Raw genomic sequence first — 24,690 nt, 5'->3', positions numbered from 1 at the left:
GGCTTTGGCCTATTTACCCTTAATTCATATACCAATTTCCTGATACAATTTTTTAAACTCATTACTGTCTTTGAAAAGATAAAATATAATTTTATGCAGTCTTCATTTGCTGTAGTACTTTAAAAGACATGATGATTGCATGAATATTATACATCAACAAAATGAACTAATATAGCAGAGGAGTTAAATTTTTGGACTTTATAAATGACTATACCGTATTGGATTGCTCATTGTTGAAGATCGTGACCTACATTTGCTTACATCAATGTCATTTTGACTTTATTCTCATTTGGCCTCAACAGAGCTTTTGTTTAATTTCTTCAAATATTTTGAACAATTGGATATAAGTCCATGCTTACTCTTCATTTGTTTTTAAATGGGTACTTGTAACATATTGCATTTTATCATTTTAAAAAGATGACGTTTTGATGACGTCGCATGGCAACGTTTAAGTACATTTTGCTTTTTCAGTAAACACTTCATCTATTGATAAATGAACGTTTTGTGCATATCTAAATATTTTCACCTATGTTAAAAGATGTGCATAGTATCAAATCAGAAAAAATACAAATTGTGTAGTCTCTAGGAAATCTTGTAATAGGTCTGCTGCTTTTTTTGCTAAATAGGTGCAATTTGGGTACTCGGTGCAATTTGGGTACCATTACGTTAGTATGTTATATTAAATATGGATTTATGTTCTCTATAAATTTTGTTATTTATTGTTTCGCTGAACATTAAACATTGCATGCAAGGCATCTATCAATACTGGTTAACAGCAATGCATCCCTAAAGGGACGGATTCAGCCATTTTTAAAAGGGTGGGTTCCCAACCCAGGGTAAAGGGTGGTTCAAACTATATGTCCCCATTCAAATAAAATTAAGATCGGAAAGGGGGAATTTGTCAAAGAGACAACAACCCGACTATATAACAGACAACAGTAGAAGGTCACCAATATGTCTTCAATGCAGTGAGAAATCCTGCAACCAGAGGAGTCCTTCAGCTGGCATTCATCATAAAAAAAGGGGTTCCAACCCCCAGACCACTCCTGCTGCCCTCCCCCCCTGGATCAGTCACTGCTACAGAGAAGTTTTAAAAATTCCTTAAGAAAAAGTATTACAAAGTTACGTAGTTAAGAATTTTCATCAGAATACCTGTTTTAGATACTGGATGCATTGTTGTATTAGCTACATGCATTGTTGGTGTGGCATGATAACATAATGTTTATATTGTAAATAGTCTGGGTATTTTGTCTTCTTCTAAGATTATGTAACAACTACTTCTGGTTAATGACTCTAATTTTAATAAGCTCACTACAGGTGACTGAAGTTTGTATGCATTTTAAGTTATTTTGAAAATTCTTTTGTCTAACCTCAATAATAATGTAATTTCTCATAGGAAATGATGTGTGTTGTATTTGTATGCAATATTGATGCAGGCTTGTAATTTGGAACTGCATCTGTCATCGGTAATAAAAGAAGTACCGGTAGTTATTAATAGTCACCTGTGAGAGGGGGTAGTATTACATAAAATAATCAGTGAGTCAGTGAAGAATGTACCAATTTATATCTATTTAAGAAGTCAGTCAGTTCATAGCACCACATTGAAGACAGGTTGAAAGGTACCAATTTCTTCTGACATAATTACATATCATCCCACAACCTACTTTGACTTCTGGATACCTATTACGTACACCTGCACAGATTTTTTGTTTCCACTCAAAAAACAATGAACAGAGGCAAATTGGTGTTCAATTTCAGCAATTATGTTACAGTATTTCAAAGGACCAATCCCCATATATGCTATAGAACTATTATATATAAATGCATAAGTGATTTGTATTTTTATCTTTCATAATATTCCACCTGGAAGTGAATTTGTAAAAAAAAGCCACCTTTTTCTAAATTTGGAAAGATATTTATTGTCGTTCCAAATTAAACAACCAAAATTAAAGCTAAATATTGAAACTTAATGTTTCTTATAGCACATGATATCTAACCTTACTTTTTACCAACCCTCAGAATTATGTTTGCCGTTTATTCATATTTTGATAGATTTAATTTTATACAGTTTTTTATTGAATCTGAGCTTTTTCTAAAAAAAAAAAGAGAAAAGTTTTTTTTTAAATGAAATTATTATATCAAGTGTCAGTCTGACTTAAATTTACAAGAATATTTTAAGTCTGTTGTATATAATTAATACAGTGCTTAGCATACACAAAAAATCTTATACAAAAGCATTTGGCAACATGACCGAGACACAATAAAGAAGAATTAGGATTATGACAAAGTGAAGAATTTATTGCATTTTGTGGTATGTCTTTACTTTATAATTCTGAAGGATTATATAATACTTGGATAAAAGTGAAGATGGCATTAAAGCATATTTGTCAGTGAATTCATCATAGGAGTTTAGATTCCATCTACGATGGTATTACGTATCTGAGCTCGAGGTTAAATCAACAAATTCCTCTTATTGCACCTTTAATCTTGTTATTGTCAGCAAAACCTTTTTTGTTTCAATAAGTTGTAATAGTCATAACTAAGTGAGTATAAAATGAGAAATCAGTTATCTTGAAGGGCCTAAGTTGGGGGAGTTGTGAGAATAGTTCATCTAAAGTGATCACTATTGTAAACATGTTGGTATGTGAGTTTGAACCCTCCTTGTGGCAGATTCATATATTTCCTGCCATAAACCTGGTCTTGGGGTAAAAAAACTTATGACCAAGATTATCCTACTCAGACTCAGAAATCTAACAATTAAAATAGTGTATTTGGTGTTTCTAGCACAAATTTTGTACTCTGAGTATTCAAAATAATTTTTTTTGACTGAGACCTCTTTTGTTCTCTTTAAGAGACTCATGCTTCCTCCTTCACTTACTTGAAAAATGTCACATGATTAAGACGAAAGTGTTAAAGTGGTGTTTATTAAAGGTGGTACCTAACACTACAGGGAGATAACTCTATAAAATCAGCTAAACTTGTTGTCACAGGATATTTATTTTTCTCAATGATCAAAATTAGTGTTTGTCAAACTGCTATATATCCAGTGTAATTTTTCTGATAAATAGGTTGGTTCAAAATTTTTTGAAATTTTTATATTTTTGTCAAAGGGTCAAAGTAAATACAATCTTGATTCTAGATCACCAAAATCATGATCAAATATTTCTTATTTTTAAAAGATAATTCAAAACATTATTTTGGACAAAATCAATGTTTTAGAGTAGTAAAAGCTTTGAAAACCTGTTTAATACTTCCAAAATATTTACTGGTTAATTTAGTTTATCGATGTTTATCCAGGTCAAGTATAGGCAGATCTGGTCAGTTCCTCTGACAAATGGAGACTGACCCGTGAATAGAAGGCTTTAATTTAATGAAAACTTCACCTTTGTTTCAGTATGGTGTTATAAATGGTAAGATTTTCAAATAAAAAGGAATACATATGAAAAAGCCAAACCAATGGTGCTAATCCCTCCTGAAATTATGTGTATTTTATTTGCATGAAGTTGACAGCAACAGAGAGCAGTTAAGGTTACACACCAAAAAACTCTGAACAATGATAGAATCATTGTAGAAATTCATATAAATCTTCAAATATCTTGTTTGATATATTTTAGGTGCAAGAACTTAGTAAGGCTACCTATTTCATACCTGACTGAGAAATTTGTTCTGTTTGATTGAAAGCACAATTTTAAATTGTAAATTAGATGAAAAGTATAATCTTTAACCTTGAGTTCTATACCTCAATAACATTGTGAATATTGTTGATACATTGCTTTCTCATCTTGAAAATCACTTGGGAGGTATAGATATACAATTGTAGAAAAAAACAACTTTACAATTGCTTTTCCAGATTAACATATCTGAAAGGAATACATGCAACTATATTAGAATTTGAAGAGCTTTTTTTTATACCAAGTGACCTTCTAACAATGTTGATGTTTGTTTCTGAGTTTGAGTGGGAGGAGATTAGCAGGAATGCCTTTAGTAGACAAAACATATTCTATTCCAGAGAATTGTAGGCTCTGTAATTCTAATTACTTGTTTATAGTGAATTTTATACCGTCCATTATCACTGAGCTGGTGTAGATATTTGTTTATGGGCCAGCCTTTGGGTACAGGATTTTCTCGCTGTATTGAAGACCTGTTGGTGACCTTCTGCTGTTGTCTGTTCTATGGTCGGGTTGTTGTCTCTCTGACACATTCCCCATTTCCATTCTTAATTTTATTTAGTATTGTAACCAGTTTAAAGCACTATTATTATGTTAGGATTGGTAAACATATTATTAGTTTTTCTCTAACCCAGTTAAGGGTACATCATCAAAGTAGTGTCAATAGTATGAACATCAGCAGTCATTGTTGTGAGATTTATAAACTTTGGTGTGTAGATTTATCTTGGATTACCATTAGAAGTTGACCCCAAATTACATTCCTAATACCCATATTCCTTAATTCAGTGGCTTTAGAATATTGACCTATTGCTATCATCTTATTTTGGGTGTGGATGCATCTACAATAGTATAATGACAGCTTATGATTTAAAATAGATCTCAGTGACCTAAATTGTAAGCTGCACATGAATTTCAATTAAGTCGTATGTCCTATCTCATGTCTTAGAAAAAAAGGGACATTTTTAATTTTACTGCTTTGTTTAAGAATGTTTCTTACAGAGTAGAGCAATCTTCAAGGAAACGTTTTCTTCCCTTACCAGTCTGAGTCTACCTCCTAGAATTTGTCTTACAACTCATCAAAGAATGTGTTACAGCCAAAAATAAGGAGATATTTTAGGGTATAATGACAGAACTGTGTTGTCAGTTGACAAGCCAGAACACTATGTTACCTAGATATATAACATTGTCCTGTGTATGACGCACTCAAAGCAGTGGTCTTGCCAGAAGTGTTAGGTTCGTCTACGGTTCGTCTGTTACAAGAAGGACGAGTTATATCGTTATTGAGTGGTTTATTGCATGCAGAAATCAGTTAGTCTGTATTATATACATAATGTATAAATCTTTATGAATTTAAAACACTTTCAATTAAAGAAACTCTATGAATACAAATGTATTTCTAATGGTTCTACATTTAAAAAATCATGACATTTCGTATTTATGGCAACTGTTACATCTAAATGTAAAGAATTAGATGGTATAGACTTTAGGAGTAAGTAAAAAGATATATCATTTGATCTTTTGTATTATAGTATAATGCCATATTTAGTCTAAATGTTAATATGAGCCCTGTACATGTGTACTTTTGTAAAAGTCGCAATAATTTAAGATGCATATCTAACCACAGATGTCTAAAGGTTGGCAGTAGCGTGGAATATATCAATGCAGACATGCACTTTCACATTGACTTTTGTCATTTATTTTGCATTATTTGATGGTTTTGATTAACTATTGTGCAGTGGAGATAGTCCTTATAAATACCACTTAATGCATTAGGATAAATTTATTTTATATTTATTTGCATTAGATTGACAATAATATGTTTGTGTCGAATCATTTGACAATGATACTTTTGTGTCAACTGACATTACATGAAAGGCATTAGCCACCTGAATATTTTCGAGTATCAGTCTCAAGATTGCAAAGTATTTGGAACAAAAAGTAGTTCATAGTCATTTTGATTATTTTTTAAAAGAATTTGACCGAATTTAGGTTCACTTGTCGACCTTTTAAATAAAGTGCTTATACAAAAAAACGTATGTGTAATTTGTATGTAAAACCACATCTCATAGACTTGAACTACTGATATAAAATACCCCATAAATTATACTGATCTTACATTGATATGTTTATTTTACTTTATAATAGAACTACAGGGATCATGATAAATAAAATAATCATATTTCATCAGATATCAACCCCTTTCATCAAAGTTGTTATTTCAATAAACATAATTTACACATGGAAGATGAGAAAACTTGTTTTGTCTGGAATACTGATCTTACAGTTCAAACAGACTTTGTTTTGGACAGTACAAATAAGTTTACCCTTTTCACCTTTTAACACCTAAGTCATTCGGATACATCTAACAAGGCTAAAGGCATATAAGATGTTATCATTTTATTCATTGAACTATTAATTAAGGTACACAATTTCAAAAGATTTGACTTTTTGACTAGATTGCTTGTGGTTATACAAATATGATATCTTTTTTAGTACATTGTACATGGTTAGTACATCGCAATTTCGAGAAAAAAGATGATTTGATCTTGGTTATGAATTTATGTTTTTTTAGCATCATTCTTGTTATTATTTATATTTTCTAAGGAGAGATAAACAAAGATAATGAAATTGAGAATGGAAATGGTGAATGTGTCAAAGTGACAACAACCCGACCTGATAGAACAGACAAAGAGTAAAGTCATAAATCATTCATTTTGGTTGTCAAAGCTTGGACATTCTTTCTGATTTAAAAAATATGCTGAAGCGCTCACAAACACTCTTAACTCACAACATTTACTATAAAGCCTAAACTTAATATTCAGATGATATATATAATGTAGATTCATTTATTATCATGGATACTCATTGGTTTGTGGAAAAGTTGTATATTGTTGGATATTTAATTTCATGGTTTTTGCAAAGTCTGCATACATTCCTTTAGAAAATTTGTAATTTGTGGAATGTTTGAACTTTGTGGTTCCCTGGTACCCACTAAATCCACGAAAATTGGTATCTGACAAAAATTAAGCAATCCACAGAAGTTGGATGCTATGTTCTGTATTCTGTTTTCGCTTATTGTTTTTAACAAAAAAAATTCTCTTTTGAATTGTTTGGTCATGTGGGGCCTTTGATGCTGGTAGCCTACTATATTGTATGGGATATGCTTAGAGTTGAAGGTCGTATAGAACCCTATAGTTGTTTACATACTCTCTCATTGGTCTCTAGTGGATTGCTGTCTTATTGGCAATCACCCTACCCCTCTTGATTTTTATATTATTTATATCTTATCAGATAAGAAAGATAATCTAAAATGATGAATTATATTGTCTGATGTTTTTTTGCATTGTTTACATAATGTTGATGTTTTTTTATAAGGAAGAGAGCATAATGTATGGGATAATACATGATTTATTAGAGGAAACTGAATGAAAATTTTAATATAATCACAAAACAATACCACTTCACATTTCCTTAGATAACCTCAATAAGAAAAAATAATGTTGACAGAAGTGTCATTAATCAAAGTAGAGCTAATACTTATATCAGATGCTTTTTCCTCTTGATCACTAAAAATCTTTTTTTTTTAAAGATTTAATTGGGAGATTGTATTCTCCAAAAAAATTAGAATAACATAAATTATAGCAGCAACCATTAAACTTCAAGGTATTGATATTTGTCTGTGTCCGAAAAAATATTTGTAGAACAATTTTAATTACTTTTTAGATGCTATCAATTAAATTATATTGTTCAAAATTTAACACTTTAATTTATGGAGGAAATCTAGATTAAAACTATTTGTGTTTGTTCTCTGTTTAAAAAGAATATTTTCTTTCATAAATCAGAATATTTTTTTAAGGAAAAAAACATAGATCATAAACCCCAACCCCTCCCCCAACCCCACCCTTCTGAAGTTAATTGGTTGTTCCCTAAGAACCAATCTATTAAATTAAAAATAAATCCTTAAAAAAATACTTGATCAAAGTAATAAGGATTCGGAAAATTCATAGATAATTAACAAATTACCACACGAAGGAAATCAACATTGGATTAAAATTTTTGCTTTGCACTTAAAAAAAAATGTATATTTAGGCCATCATGAAATAATTACAGGTTTATAATATCACACTGATGAGATAGATATTTTAAAATCTTTCCCATATTTAAACAACTTTATATAGACCATTTCTAACTTTTGAAAAGTCATGATACAGCCAAGCAGTCCAAAGCTTTTTAGAAAGCTAATACTTGTAAAGATTTGGTTTCTCTTTTAACTTTATATAACCAAGCTAGTGTTAATATAATGAATGAAATCTAGCCAATGTTGAAGTATGTATAAATATTTCATTGCCTTACTTTTTTATTGTGAAAGGTTTAATTTATAGCTGTTTAAGTGTCCTAAGAGGTAGCTAACAATGTGTGTCTATTCTTAGTAAAGCTTTCATTATACTTTAAAATTTAACATCATACCAGCTAGGTTACATTAAACACTTTTAAATCAGTTACAAAACTTCATGGAATACCTATTTTATTGAGTGAAAGATGATAATGGTTTAATTTGTGGTTTAGATTTCCATTTTGATAAAATCTTTCACCACATTAATCTAATAAAGGTTTTGCTTCACCCCATACTGGATACATGTATCAGATAGAAGCCTGTATTATATACATGTTTTACTCTTGAAGTAGGAACTGTGTCCACACATTACAAAATTAGACCTATTACACTGGTCATTTGTGCTGAACCTGCCTGAAATATTTGTCACTGGATGTTAATCAACAATCAATCAATCATTAGTTGGTCTTCAATCAGTGCAAAAACTCAGTTAATTTATTTTTGAATTCCTTATTTTTTTAAGTTAAAAGCTCTTCATTTAGGCCAGGTACACTGTAATAAGTATAGTCTTCTCCTCTGCTGTGAAATATTCCTCATTCCTTTTTATTCTTTTCCCCATATAATGTGTGGATCTCAATGTCTATTTAGTCTATGTGTTCTGGGAGATAATTTTAACACCCTTTACTAGCCCTACAGATTTCGCTGATCTTTCATCTTGTCACTTACTCTTGACAGCTCTCATCTTTTCACTTATTCATTCTTTCTACTGCCTTTATGTTCTTAAATCTGCATTGTACTGATTTTCTTAGCTGTGTATGTATCCCACTTCTCCACACAATTTCCTTTCCATACTTTCTTGCTGTTGAGTTGTAAAAGTTACTATCATATACTCCAGTAATTTGTTTTTATTGATCCTTTCATGCTGTTTACACACCTATTACCTATTCTACATGATCTTCTCTGATAATTCTTGCTTTGTAACCCATCTTTCTTCATTACATTGGATATCACAGATCTTTGCTTTCTAAATCCTTTCTTACTGTTGATACACATATCACCAATTTAATAATAATTCTGCTGATCCATTCTTGCTGTTAACACTTATTATCACTTATTCTTTTGAATTGTCTGATCTTTTCACTCTAACAGTAAACTTTCTTTCTTGCTGTTAACACACCCATTACCTATTCCAAGGGAATTCTCTGATCCTTCCTTAATCTTGACAATCACTTATGACCTTATTAATACCCCAAAAGCTTTTTCAATGTTGACAGCTGTCATCCCCCATCAAAGTCCCATTTATTTTTTTTATTCTTTTCCAAAGTACTTCTATAATTATTATAGTTTAAATTATTATTAAATATCTACCTAACAGAAGTTACATGGTGAAAAACAACTTTATCTTATCTGGTCTAGACACTTATAGTAATTGATTAAACAGATTGCTTCAATGATGCAACACATAAACAAACTATAATAAACAATTTTGTAATTATTTCTTAGTTGCTGAGTTTGCAAGTATTTATAATGCAGAAATCCGGCAATGAAGAATTTTATTCGCAAAGTATAAATAAATTTTGTAACAGAAGTTTTACACCTCTTTACTCTAGTTGTAAATGACAAGTTGTAAACAGAACCAGAAACAGGAAAATGGAAGATAAACATAGGTTTTAAAAATACCCATAGGCAGATCCAGGGGGAGGGGCCCCCTCCATTTTGTGGGTAAAATTTGGTTGATTATATATACCTATTGCTTAATGGTTCTATAGCTATACTAGATCTTTATTTTCATTTGGCAAATCTGTTTATAGGAAGCTTTGAAAACTGTGTGGTAGCAATATGTTCTCTACATATAAAACTATTAACTTGACAAAAACCAAAAATTCCTCAGGTCTATTCATGAAGCATACATGCAGTTACTCATAAAGGCCCATAAACTTGACACATGTCTGCACAGAACCTTAACCTGTGCACACGCCCGCACATAACTTTAACAGACTCCTGCATAGAACAACAAACTTGGCACACCTACACAGAGCATTAAATTTATCAGATTCCTGAACAGAACCATGAACTTCACATGTATCTACATATAACATTAGATCATACATTTCTATCTAATATATATAATTATATAACAAGAATATCTGGTACCAGAAATAGGGATAATCTAACAGAATTATGAAACACAATTGTACAGAAAGATAAAAAGAAAAAAGAGGGGGATTAGAATACCAAGAGTATATTCAAAACTTAAAAGTCAACGAAATTGACAACACCACAGCAAAGGGTGAAAGACCAATGTCCACATTGAAAACTTAAGACTTAGATTACAAAACTCCACCAAAAACTGGGGATGATTCCATAGGCTCCAGAAGGATTAGCTTACCAAACACAGCTTAGAACCTTTAACTTGACACGACTTTTAACACTTTAATCACACACATAGACTACCACAACTCTTATTTAAGGAGTTCAAAATCCCTGGCATGGCATATGTTATGTTGAGAAGTAGCTAAATGGCATGTACTTGTTAAACTATAATATTTGGTTGATATATGTTCATTGACAAACAACTTAAACAGTTACAAGGCTTTTTCAAAGAACATTAATTTGCAGCCAAGATAATGTAGAAAACCCTTGCATAGACCAGTTAGTTGTAGAGCCTTCTATATTTTTGCCAGACCTATGAATTAGAAGAGGGGCATTATGTTTTTTGAACTTTGCTTTTGTCTATTTGTCTGTCTGTTTTGCTTCAGGTTAAAGTTTTTGGTCAAGGTAGCTTTTGATGACGATTAAGTCCAATCAACTTGAAACTTAGTACACATATTTCCTATGATATGATCTTTCTAACTTTAATGCCAAATTACAGATTGATCCCAATTTTTCAGTCCACTGAACATATAAAATAGTAGCGGAAAGTGTGGCATCTGTGTACTATGGACACATTCTTGTTTAACCATATCTTCAAGGAGGGTAACAGAAAGATACAGATGGTAGGCACCTGTGGCAGGGATCCATACAGAACCATAAAGTTGTCAGATACCTACATAGAACTGTAATGCTACCTGACAAACACCTGTACTGAGACTCAAACTAAACAATTTACCAAACTATAGACTTACACAAAAGTTTGCTTGGTTGGAGTGACTGATATTTGCACAGAAGTTTTAAATGCAGAAGCTTTAAATGCCTGTCATGCACTCATAATATATATAGAATTTCCAGACATCTTTATAAAACAGTTGAGTTATCAGATAACTGCCACAGACCAAGAAAATGAATTATCAAAATTTTGAATATGATCACTTGCTACATATTGGCTTTAGTAATTAGGACTTGTCCTATACCTGATCCTGAATATCTGAACCATGATAGATCAATTCTTAGAATATAAAGACATGTCAAATATCAGCATATCTATAGACATGTCAAAGATCAGCATATCAAGACATACCAAATATTCGATTCAAGACATGTCAACTTTTTAGCATATCAAGACATGTCAACTTTCAGCATATCAAGACATGCCAAATATTAGGATATTAAGACATGTCAAATATAAGATTTAAGACATGTCAACTATCATGATATCAAGACATGTCAAAGTTGTCAACTATTAGACTCTAGACATGTCAACTGTCAACATATTATGACAAGTCAAATTTTAGAAAGACAAGACACATCAAAATCAGCATACTGTGGATTCAGTTATTATCATTGGTACTAATTTTCCGTTGATGAAGAAAAAAATGTTTTTGCATGGGCATCTAATATGGTTAATTTTATGAAGTCTACATTATATATAACAAGCCTTCAATTAATACATGGACAATTTTTACTTAGTTGAACATTAAAATTTGGGGTTCACTTGTACTAAAAAAATCCATGAAAATTAGTTTACCATGAAAAAAATTAAATCCACAGGATCAAGACATGTCAAATATGAGAATTTCAAGACATGTCAAATATGACAGTATCACTCAGACTTATAGAAAACTCAGAGGTTTATTGCACAAGATGTTTATCTTTATTATAATAATTTAAGTATATGGTCTCCTTTTATTTATTTTCAAAATCCTACTTTATTTTTTAAGAGAAAGTTATAGCTCATAAATGTGGCACATTCAGTTTTTTTTGCACATTGGCATAAGATTATGAGTACTATATCATTAATATGATAACTCAAATTGTGTAAAATAATCATGTTATATAAAATGTTTGTTTTTTCTTTTCATTCTGCATTCTTTAGCTTTGATTTATATAATGCACATATTAAAATAAGCATTTAACATGCAGTATACTTTAGTAAAGAAATATGAGTTGTGATATTAGTGAATTTTTAAGTGATCAGCTCACTGCAAAGGAAAATCAAAAACATATTCTCCATATACGCTAAAGTTCTTGTTCCGAAATATTTTAAATCTAAAATAATTTTAATGCATATTTATCATGGTTGATCTGAATTTAAGACTTTTTCAGAAGTGAATTCAAACATATATATATATATAAGGAGGGGTATTTGCGAAAAATACTAGTCTAAGAGAATGTTAAATTTCGCAAGCTGAAAGGCGAGGGAAATTCATTCTGAAGACAGGTATTTTTCGCAAATACCCCTCAAGATCATGCTATATCTGTTTTCGTACACCTAATATTAACGTTCCGTAAAGTTACAAGCGTCCTGTGAGTCAGATAGAATATTTTTGGCAAATACCACGGCAGAGAGGGTAAAATTAAGTCATATCCTTTTTGCATATACCCGACTGCGTTTAAAAATGAATGATTTTCATTTGATAACAGTTAGTTGGTGAAAAATACACTGGATATCAACCAATCAAAACCCTGGATTCTTACATACAGTGTAATTATATGTTATAACTCTCAGACTATTTGAAATGGTATATGTATGCCAGTCCAATTAGTATTTTCCTGAACACACCAGAAGAATGTCTAGGGAAGAAGAAAACAAATATTTTTATGTTCCAATAGTTAATAACTGGGTTAAGATAGGAATATTTCTTATAAGAATGCTTACTCGTGGAATGTTTACCGATCATAGAGATTTCCCTAGCCTACTCAAAGCACATTAAGTGCATATGCCCTGAGTCTGCAATTTTTATGTCAGATGGTTGATAAAATCAAACTTCTTATAAATATACTCTTTGAAGACTATAAAGTTATCTTAAAATATTAATAATGATCTTTCATACTGTCCTTTAATTATCACTAACTACAACCATTAAATGATAACTTTTCGTAACTTAGTGACAAATTATAATAATGTATAAATCATGACAGAAAAATTAAAATTACAAAGTCATAAAAGAAATTTAATTACATGCTCCTTCAAGTAAAAAGAAATGATAATGTCTGACCACATTGTAAGATTGATTATGATTTATGTAATTTCAAGCTGTTAATTAAGCATTTGATGTCTTGGAAAAAAAGTATATTTAGTTTATCCAATTAACATCTTCTTTGAAAATGAGTTCGAACATATGATATGACAGACACAATTTGACAACCTTGCATCTTTCTAATATATATTTATGTATTGAATTGCATGCATTTAAGAAAAATAAACAAATTGAGGTAAAAATAACAGATCATGGTTTTGTTTGCTGTTTCAAAAATATGTAGACTGCTTAACCTCAATATGGAGTTTCTGCACTAAGATGTTTATACATAAAGGATAGATAAAATAGCAGATACCAAAGGGATAATTTGTGGCACTTTTTGTGTAGGTGGTCATCTGACATTTTGTACTTAGTTACTTTTGTTTTTAACGTGGGCCATTACCAAAATATCCATCTCTCTACTTCTTGTGGTGAGCTCAACTTCAATCTTAATTGACTATCATTGTCAGTTTTCCTGACAAGGGCATGGTACTCACCAGACACTCCAGCTTCCTTCAACAATAAAAACTGATGCCACATAAGGCAATGACAGTGCAAGTTGTGTTTTAAGACACAGTACTTTAGATTATGCAAAGGTGCATGAAAAAGGAAACCTCTGATTTCTGTTCCACACTCAGTGTTAATTAGCCTTTAGCCAGAAACTGTTGAACACCCCATTTAAGGACAATGAAATAATAGGTCAACCATAGCATATCAGCTGGGCATGACACTTTAATTATTACAATTATTGTTTTATGACTTCTGGTTTTTTTTATTGCAGTTTTAATTACTGCTGTTTAAATTGAAAAAAGGTAGGTTAATTGTTATTTGAATAATTTACAATAACAATGACAGATTTTGTTAAGTCAGCAAATATATAAGGTCATCTTAGTTGATAATTTATATACCTAATATGAGCCAATATTGATAATTTTTCTCCAGGGAACCAAGTTTGTCTCCTCTATCGCGCTAACAGTTTTTACCTTAATATTACTTTAAATTTGAATATTAGATACGATTAAGACCTCTATAACTCTATAATTGTCTGTAATATTGGCTGCTGAATATCAAAGCAACCAACTATCAACAAACATCATACAATCAAGTTTGGATATATGCTAATATTTGCCTCTTAACAAATTGTAGACATGCTAAATAATGATTGCATGCAAATGGACTGTCTAAATGATGCCTATATTTGCATCTGATAATTTTCTTATATTTGCCACTGCACAGATGTTTATATTTGCCACTAGATATTTTAAGAACAATCAGATTGAATCAATGATGATTGATTTTCTCAAATATCATAAATGAAGGTTAACTGTGTTTTATTAATTCCTTGCTTAGCATCCTCAAGTCTATTTTATATGAAAAGTCAATGAAATTTTATTTTCAAAATGAAATAACTGAAGTTTTTTCAGTGAAATTTCCTCCCTTTGATTTTAAGGAAAATACAATTAAAACATGACCTTGGCAACGTGAGGTGGATCCATTATACAAATACACCTGTGTTCTGACTCTGTAGTCTTCAATAGATCAATGATGATATAAACAGAGATATTATGTAATCAGTCATACTTTATATCCATCATCATAGACTAAACTCATCACTTCCTCATCGTAAAATCTCCACAAAATGCAATTACACACTCTGCCTTCACTTCTACTGACAATTACTGATTAAGCACTTTTTACTTGGAGGATATAATATAATAATGAAATTATAAAAGAGTACATCATTTTGGGATTTATTAAGCTGAGTTAATAAATCTTAATATTTTTTCTTTTCTTTTATGATTTATGAAAACATATATATATATATATATTTTTCTTTGATGATATCCACAAATAGCACTTAACTTGTAACAGCAATTTTTCATTCAAAGATGTAATAGTTGTATCAAATATTATATCATATCCTAACCTCATCCTGTTTTTATCAGAAAAATGATTGCTGAGTATACAACAATTGACTGTAGAACTGATAAATTTGCAGTTTTTTGTGCAATTTAATCTGCGAAATGTTTCAGTCGATTTGAAATTGAAATAAAAATTATCAATGCTTACCTTTAAATGTTGCATTGTGGCTAGATGCAGCACAGCTGTGTGTTTTTGCTGCACTTTGTACGGGAATTTCTTTCTGTGTTTCTCCCGTAGAAACTTCTGATAAGGTCCCCCTTTTAGTGAGTACATTATTCACTTCTGCAACGTCTAATTCCATGCCAATGAATTTCTTTTCCAGTTCATTATATTTTTGTTTTTGTTTATGTTGATCGATTTTCATATTGTTAATAAATCGGTACATATCTTGTAATGACTTTTCTTGTTTAGAAATTGTCATGTTCAAATTACTATTCTTCTGTTTTTCATGATCCAGTTCTTGTTCCATACTTTGGAGACGAGTATTTAAATCCTCCATATCATTTGAATTTCCTATGAAAAGAGGTTTACGAGGGTGCATGTCATTTCTAAAGTCCTCGGTAATAACCTCATTGTCAATTGGACGTTGGCTAGTAATTTCATTCGGACAACTAGACGTGTCCATTTCTTTGACCACAAACACGTATCTACATCGCTTTGTTTTAATTGTTTTCTTTGATTTTAGTGAACTAACTTTGTCCACTTTCATATAAAGTACTACACATAATTGTGTGATAAAAATAAGTTGACTGAATTTCATTGTGATATTTTTCAAAAAGTACGAAAAATGGATGACAGTAAAATCTGTGGAATGAACTTTAAATATTGCAAAGCTAGCAGGTTCTGATATCTATTTATATATAATTTTGTTTGAGTTGAATCCAATATTTAGATGAAGCTTCCTATTATAGGATCTACCGGTAATGCAGTGAAATTATTGTATAAATTTGTTGTTCTTATCACTATAGAAATGTAAATGTTACATTAGAATAAAAAAATATATTGCTGTCTGATGCAGTCTGTTAAAGTCTGCATAGTCTATAGTTCTGTTATAGCTGATAGTTTTCTCTGCAATACTAAGTCAATTTAAAACCTACCTCCACTAAAAATTAATGAAAAATAATTCCTTTGATTAAACAACATGCTTTAATTATAAACACTAAAAATTTCCCAATATGCACTTTCAATTGTCCTTGTAACTTTTCTCTATCCAATTATAAAATACTAAACAGATGTCCAACTTCTGAAATCTTTCTATTGGCAGACGACAGTTTGTAATCTTTCAATTATTTCCTGATGTCCCCACATTCTGTAGCCATCGTCTAACAATACCAAACGACTTGCACTCTAGAACAGCATTGAATGTATCACACACATAGATGAAGATTAGCATGTAGAATTATATGATGTATTCATCATTGGTCTCTCTGCCCCCATCTTTTCTATAAGTTACAACCCATTTTTAAAATATAAAGTGACACCACAGCTCAGTAGATGCTGAGTAAGCATATAATTGGTTTTCACATCTAACTACCAATGTTTAACTTATACTACTATCGCTTTACACTTAATCATAAAATTATACATCGTTCAGTTATTTTTGATGATGTTGATAACAATTTATGTTAAAATTTTGATTATACTTAATATATACTTAAAGGTAACCTCACTGAGCTTCTGAAATACTTTTTAAAGGGGTTTTAAATAAACAATTTTACTTATGCAATAAATATGAATGACCCTCCTTAATACTTCAGGTAGACGAATAGTTAAAGCGACAATAATGCATTCTTAATAACTGCCTGGGTAACATCACGAGCTGTTGACTGTTGGTTAATATTATTTTTTGTCATACCACCAGTTTATAAAGAATTGAACAATGGAAATTAATTGTAGTATCATATATTAACAAATAACAGTACTTATTGTTTTTTCAAGATAAATAACAATTTACTTATTATTGTCTAGATATTAATTGAATTTACATAATACACTGGTTTATAAGAGAAAATAAAAGTCCATTTATAAATTATTATTTGTAAAATATCCCTTATCATTCATAATTATTATTTATAAAATATCCCTTATCATTCATAAATTATTATTTGTAAAATATCCCTTATCATTCATAAATTATTATTTGTAAAATATCCCTTATCATACCATAATTTTAAATAGTTGTTGACCTTCTTTCTAAACACAAATCTTTTAGGACTATCTTTAATCATGTAAAACATTTCTAGGGAGGTTAACAAATGTTCTTGCATATATTGCACAATTTCCCTTTGTTAAGAAATTTATGATGATTATTTCAGACTTTATACACCCTCCATCAATTTTGTCAGCTTTTTGTAAAACTTTTACACTACATACATCTTGCATTCTTATTAAGTGACTTAAAAACAGTTTCAATTTTTCATATTATAAAACTGAGTCATTATTGTAGAAATTTAAAAAAATTAAAATTGCAAAAACCTGGTAATATTTTATGAATTGGTAAGAAACTGAATATTAAACCAAACCCAACAGAAAGATATGTTAAGTAGTAGGAAGTTTATTTGACTTTTATTTTACCATTTATCTGTTATGTATTAATCAGAAACACCATAAATTGTGTAGAAAGACTGTGTGTGGCCTAGAGTAAAGAAAGTTTTCTAATACATCTTTCAGACAAACAATTGTCTTAGTGTATGGAGTCTATATCAGCACATGGTTTGAAATTAATCAGAAAAGCAATTAATTATTTTGTTAAGTCATATACAACACATTAATGTTCAATGGTGTATACCTTTATTTTATTTATTGTCAGAATAATTAAAGCAGTTGTATTTTGTGAGTAATTACTCAAATTCACTTAATTATTGACAGATTTGAATTAAATCCAACATCACCAGACATCTTTCAAATAACGATAAACTTAATTCCATTACATGATCAGTCTAGGGACATCCTATCAGTTTTAGGAAAATCAGTACAGTCCCTTTCAGTCATGATTAATAGACTTTCCTGTTAGTCAGGATCAGTATAGTCCCTTTCAGTCATGATCAATAGATTTTCCTGTCCATCAGGATCAGTACAGTCCCTTTCAGTCATGATCAATAGACTTTCCTGTCAATCAGGGTCAGTACAGTCCCTTTCAGTCATGATCAATAGACTTTCCTGTCAATCAGGATCAGTACAGTCCCTTTAAGTCATGATCAATAGACTTTCCTGTCAATCAGGATCAGTAAAACCCTTTCTGTCATGATCAATAGATTTTCCTGTCCATCAGAATCAGTACTGTACAGTCCCTTTCAGTCATGATCAATAGACTTTCCTTTCAATCAGGATCAGTACAGTCCCTCCCTGTCATGATCAAAAGACTTTCCTATCAATCAGGATCAGTACAGTCCCTTTCAGTCATTATCAATAGACTTTCCTGTCCATCAGGATCAGTACAGTTCCTTTCAGTCATGATCAATAGACTTTCCTGTCAATCAGGATCAGTACAGTCCCTTTCAGTCATGATCAATAGACTTTCCTGTCAATCAGGATCAGTACAGTCCCTTTCAGTCATGATCAATAGACTTTCCTGTCAATTAGGATCAGTACAGTCCCTTTCAGTCATGATCAATAGACTTTCATGTCAATAAGGATCAGTACAGTCCCTCTCAGTTATGGTCAATAGACTTTCCTGTCAATCAGGATCAGTACAGTCCCTCTCAGTTATGATCAATAGACTTTCCTCTCAATCAGGATCAGTACAGTCCCTTTCAGTCATGATCAATAAACTTTCCTATCAATCAGGATCAGTACAGTCCCTTTCAGTCATTATCAATAGACTTTCCTGTCCATCAGGATCAGTACAGTTCCTTTCAGTCATGATCAATAGACTTTCCTGTCAATCAGGATCAGTACAGTCCCTTTCAGTCATGATCAATAGACTTTCCTGTCAATCAGGATCAGTACAGTCCCTTTCAGTCATGATCAATAGACTTTCATGTCAATAAGGATCAGTACAGTCCCTCTCAGTTATGGTCAATAGACTTTCCTGTCAATCAGGATCAGTACAGTCCCTTTCAGTCATGATCAATAGACTTTCCTCTCAATCAGGATCAGTACAGTCCCTTTCAGTCATGATCAATAAACTTTCCTGTCAATCAGGATCAGTACAGTCCCTTTCAGTCATGATCAATAGACTTTTCTGTCAATCAGGGTCAGTACAGTCCCTTTCAGTCATGATCAATAGGACTTCCTGTCAATCAGGATCAGTACATTCCCTTTCAGTCATGATCAATAGACTTTCCTGTCAATCAGGAACAGTACAGTCCCTTTCAGTCATGATTAATAGACTTTCTTGTTAGTCAGGATCAGTACAGTCCCTTTCAGTCATGATCAATAGACTTTCCTGTCCATCAGGATCAGTACTGTACAGTCCCTTTCAGTCATGATCAATAGACTTTCCTTTCAATCAGGATCAGTACAGTCCCTCCCTGTCATGATCAATAGACTTTCCTATCAATCAGGATCAGTACAGTCCCTTTCAGTCATGACCAATAGACTTTCCTGTCAATCAGGATCAGTACATTCCCTCTCAGTCATGATCAATAGACTTTCCTGTCAATAAGGATCAGTACAGTCCCTTTCAGTCATGATCAATAGACTTTCCTGTCAATCAGGATCAGTACAGTCCCTTTCAGTCATGATTAATAGACTTCCCTGTCAATCAGGATCAGTACAGTCCCTTTCAGTCATGATCAATAGACTTTCCTGTCAATCAGGGTCAGTACAGTCCCTTTCAGTCATGATTAATAGACTTTCTTGTTAGTCAGGATCAGTACAGTCCCTTTCAGTCATGATCAATAGACTTTCCTGTCCATCAGGATTAGTACAGTCCCTTTCAGTCATGATCAATAGACTTTCCTGTCAATAAGGACCAGTACAGTCCCTTTCAGTCATGATCAATAGACTTTCCTGTCCACCAGGATCAGTACTGTACAGTCCCTTTCAGTCATGATCAATAGACTTTCCTGTCAATCAGGATCAGTACAGTCCCTCTTAGTCATGATCAATAGACTTTCCTGTCAATCAGGATCAGTACAGTCCCTTTCAGTTATCATTAATAGACTTTTCTGTCTATCAGGATCAGTACAGTCCCTGTCAGTCATGATTAATAGTCTTTCCTGTCAATAAGGATCAGTACAGTCCCTCTCAGTCATGATCAATAGACTTTTCTGTCCATCAGGATCAGTACAGTCCCTTTCAGTCATGATTAATAGACTTTCCTGTCAATCAGGATCAGTACAGTCCCTCTCAGTCATGATCAATAGACTTTCCTGTCAATCAGGATCAGTACAGTCCCTTTCAGTCATGATTAATAGACTTCCCTGTCAGTCAGGATCAGAACAGTCCCTTTCAGTCATGATCAATAGACTTTCCTGTCAATCAGGATCAGTACAGTCCCTTTCAGTCATGACCAATAGACTTTCCTGTCAATCAGGATCAGTACATTCCCTCTCAGTCATGATCAATAGACTTTCCTGTCAATAAGGATCAGTACAGTCCCTTTCAGTCATGATCAATAGACTTTCCTGTCAATCAGGATCAGTACAGTCCCTTTCAGTCATGATTAATAGACTTCCCTGTCAATCAGGATCAGTACAGTCCCTTTCAGTCATGATCAATAGACTTTCCTGTCAATCAGGGTCAGTACAGTCCCTTTCAGTCATGATTAATAGACTTTCTTGTTAGTCAGGATCAGTACAGTCCCTTTCAGTCATGATCAATAGACTTTCCTGTCCATCAGGATTAGTACAGTCCCTTTCAGTCATGATCAATAGACTTTCCTGTCAATAAGGACCAGTACAGTCCCTTTCAGTCATGATCAATAGACTTTCCTGTCCACCAGGATCAGTACTGTACAGTCCCTTTCAGTCATGATCAATAGACTTTCCTGTCAATCAGGATCAGTACAGTCCCTCTTAGTCATGATCAATAGACTTTCATGTCAATAAGGATCAGTACAGTCCCTCTCAGTTATGGTCAATAGACTTTCCTGTCAATCAGGATCAGTACAGTCCCTTTCAGTCATGATCAATAGACTTTCCTCTCAATCAGGATCAGTACAGTCCCTTTCAGTCATGATCAATAAACTTTCCTGTCAATCAGGATCAGTACAGTCCCTTTCAGTCATGATCAATAGACTTTTCTGTCAATCAGGGTCAGTACAGTCCCTTTCAGTCATGATCAATAGGACTTCCTGTCAATCAGGATCAGTACATTCCCTTTCAGTCATGATCAATAGACTTTCCTGTCAATCAGGAACAGTACAGTCCCTTTCAGTCATGATTAATAGACTTTCTTGTTAGTCAGGATCAGTACAGTCCCTTTCAGTCATGATCAATAGACTTTCCTGTCCATCAGGATCAGTACTGTACAGTCCCTTTCAGTCATGATCAATAGACTTTCCTTTCAATCAGGATCAGTACAGTCCCTCCCTGTCATGATCAATAGACTTTCCTATCAATCAGGATCAGTACAGTCCCTTTCAGTCATGACCAATAGACTTTCCTGTCAATCAGGATCAGTACATTCCCTCTCAGTCATGATCAATAGACTTTCCTGTCAATAAGGATCAGTACAGTCCCTTTCAGTCATGATCAATAGACTTTCCTGTCAATCAGGATCAGTACAGTCCCTTTCAGTCATGATTAATAGACTTCCCTGTCAATCAGGATCAGTACAGTCCCTTTCAGTCATGATCAATAGACTTTCCTGTCAATCAGGGTCAGTACAGTCCCTTTCAGTCATGATTAATAGACTTTCTTGTTAGTCAGGATCAGTACAGTCCCTTTCAGTCATGATCAATAGACTTTCCTGTCCATCAGGATTAGTACAGTCCCTTTCAGTCATGATCAATAGACTTTCCTGTCAATAAGGACCAGTACAGTCCCTTTCAGTCATGATCAATAGACTTTCCTGTCCACCAGGATCAGTACTGTACAGTCCCTTTCAGTCATGATCAATAGACTTTCCTGTCAATCAGGATCAGTACAGTCCCTCTTAGTCATGATCAATAGACTTTCCTGTCAATCAGGATCAGTACAGTCCCTTTCAGTTATCATTAATAGACTTTTCTGTCTATCAGGATCAGTACAGTCCCTGTCAGTCATGATTAATAGTCTTTCCTGTCAATAAGGATCAGTACAGTCCCTCTCAGTCATGATCAATAGACTTTTCTGTCCATCAGGATCAGTACAGTCCCTTTCAGTCATGATTAATAGACTTTCCTGTCAATCAGGATCAGTACAGTCCCTCTCAGTCATGATCAATAGACTTTCCTGTCAATCAGGATCAGTACAGTCCCTTTCAGTCATGATTAATAGACTTCCCTGTCAGTCAGGATCAGAACAGTCCCTTTCAGTCATGATCAATAGACTTTCCTGTCAATCAGGATCAGTACAGTCCCTTTCAGTCATGACCAATAGACTTTCCTGTCAATCAGGATCAGTACATTCCCTCTCAGTCATGATCAATAGACTTTCCTGTCAATAAGGATCAGTACAGTCCCTTTCAGTCATGATCAATAGACTTTCCTGTCAATCAGGATCAGTACAGTCCCTTTCAGTCATGATTAATAGACTTCCCTGTCAATCAGGATCAGTACAGTCCCTTTCAGTCATGATCAATAGACTTTCCTGTCAATCAGGGTCAGTACAGTCCCTTTCAGTCATGATTAATAGACTTTCTTGTTAGTCAGGATCAGTACAGTCCCTTTCAGTCATGATCAATAGACTTTCCTGTCCATCAGGATTAGTACAGTCCCTTTCAGTCATGATCAATAGACTTTCCTGTCAATAAGGACCAGTACAGTCCCTTTCAGTCATGATCAATAGACTTTCCTGTCCACCAGGATCAGTACTGTACAGTCCCTTTCAGTCATGATCAATAGACTTTCCTGTCAATCAGGATCAGTACAGTCCCTCTTAGTCATGATCAATAGACTTTCCTGTCAATCAGGATCAGTACAGTCCCTTTCAGTTATGATTAATAGACTTTTCTGTCTATCAGGATCAGTACAGTCCCTGTCAGTCATGATTAATAGTCTTTCCTGTCAATAAGGATCAGTACAGTCCCTCTGAGTCATGATCAATAGACTTTTCTGTCCATCAGGATCAGTACAGTCCCTTTCAGTCATGATTAATAGACTTTCCTGTCAATCAGGATCAGTACAGTCCCTCTCAGTCATGATCAATAGACTTTCCTGTCAATCAGGATCAGTACAGTCCCTTTCAGTCATGATTAATAGACTTCCCTGTCAGTCAGGATCAGAACAGCCCCTTTCAGTCATGATCAATAGACTTTCCTGTCAATCAGGATCAGTACAGTCCCTTTCAGTCATGATCAATAAACTTCCCTGTCAATCAGGATCAGTACAGACCCTTTCAGTCATGATCAATAGACTTCCCTGTCCATCAGGATCAGTACAGTCCCTTTCAGTCATGATCAATAGACTTTCCTGTCAATCAGGATCAGTACAGACCCTTTCAGTCATGATCAATAGACTTTCCTGTCAATCAGGGTCAGTACAGTCCCTTTCAGTCACGATCAATAGACTTTCCTGTCAATCAGGATCAGTACAGACCCTTTCAGTCATGATCAATAGACTTCCCTGTCCATCAGGATCAGTACAGTCCCTTTCAGTCATGATCAAAAGACTTTCCTGTCAATCAGAATCAGTACAGACCCTTTCAGTCATGATCAATAGACTTTCCTGTCAATAAGGATCAGTACAGTCCCTTTCAGTCACGATCAATAGACTTTCCTGTCAATTAGGATCAGGACAGTCCCTTTCAGTCATGATCAATATACTTTCCTGTCAATCAGGATCAGTACAGTCCCTTTCAGTCATGATCAATAGACTTTCCTGTCAATAAGGATCAGTATAGTCCCTTTCAGTCACGATCAATAGACTTTCCTGTCAATTAGGATCAGTACAGTCCCTTTCAGTCATGATCAATATACTTTCCTGTCAATCAGGATCAGTACAGTCCCTTTCAGTCATGATCAATAGACTTTCCTGTCAATCAGGATCAGTACAGTCCCTTTCAGTCATGATCAATAGACTTTCCTGTCAATTAGGATCAGTACAGTCCCTTTCAGTCATGATCAATATACTTTCCTGTCAATAAGGATCAGTATAGTCCCTTTCAGTCATGATCAATATTCATTCCTGTCAATAAGGATCAGTATAGTCCCTTTCAGTCATGATCAATAGACTTTCCTGTCAGTCAGGACCAGTCCAGTCCCTTTCAGTCATGATCAATAGACTTTCCTGTCAATCAGGATCAGTACAGTCCCTTTCAGTCATTATCAAAAGACTTTCCTGTCA

General features: G+C 33.1%; 2 protein-coding genes across 2 annotated transcripts in view; one reads left to right on the top strand and one right to left on the bottom strand.

Annotated features, from left to right (window-relative positions):
• LOC134720680 (fibrinogen-like protein 1) overlaps nt 1–16,916 on the bottom strand; it is a 31,314-nt gene extending 14,398 nt beyond the window's left edge. Inside the window, exon 1 of the mRNA XM_063583103.1 lies at nt 15,468–16,916. Within this exon, the coding sequence (XP_063439173.1) occupies nt 15,468–16,080 (613 nt within the window). The 5' untranslated portion in view covers nt 16,081–16,916. The remainder of the gene's footprint in view (nt 1–15,467) is intronic.
• Nucleotides 1–24,690, top strand: part of LOC134720679 (protein disulfide-isomerase TMX3-like) — a 184,928-nt gene that overhangs the window by 37,332 nt on the left and 122,906 nt on the right. The gene's annotated exons all lie outside the window — the stretch shown is intronic.

This window comes from Mytilus trossulus, chromosome 6 (assembly GCF_036588685.1).
Source record: "Mytilus trossulus isolate FHL-02 chromosome 6, PNRI_Mtr1.1.1.hap1, whole genome shotgun sequence".
Classification (NCBI taxonomy): Eukaryota; Metazoa; Mollusca; class Bivalvia; order Mytilida; family Mytilidae; genus Mytilus; species Mytilus trossulus.
The sequence above is the reverse complement of the archived record's forward strand: the minus strand, read 5'-3'. Positions and strand labels throughout refer to the sequence as shown.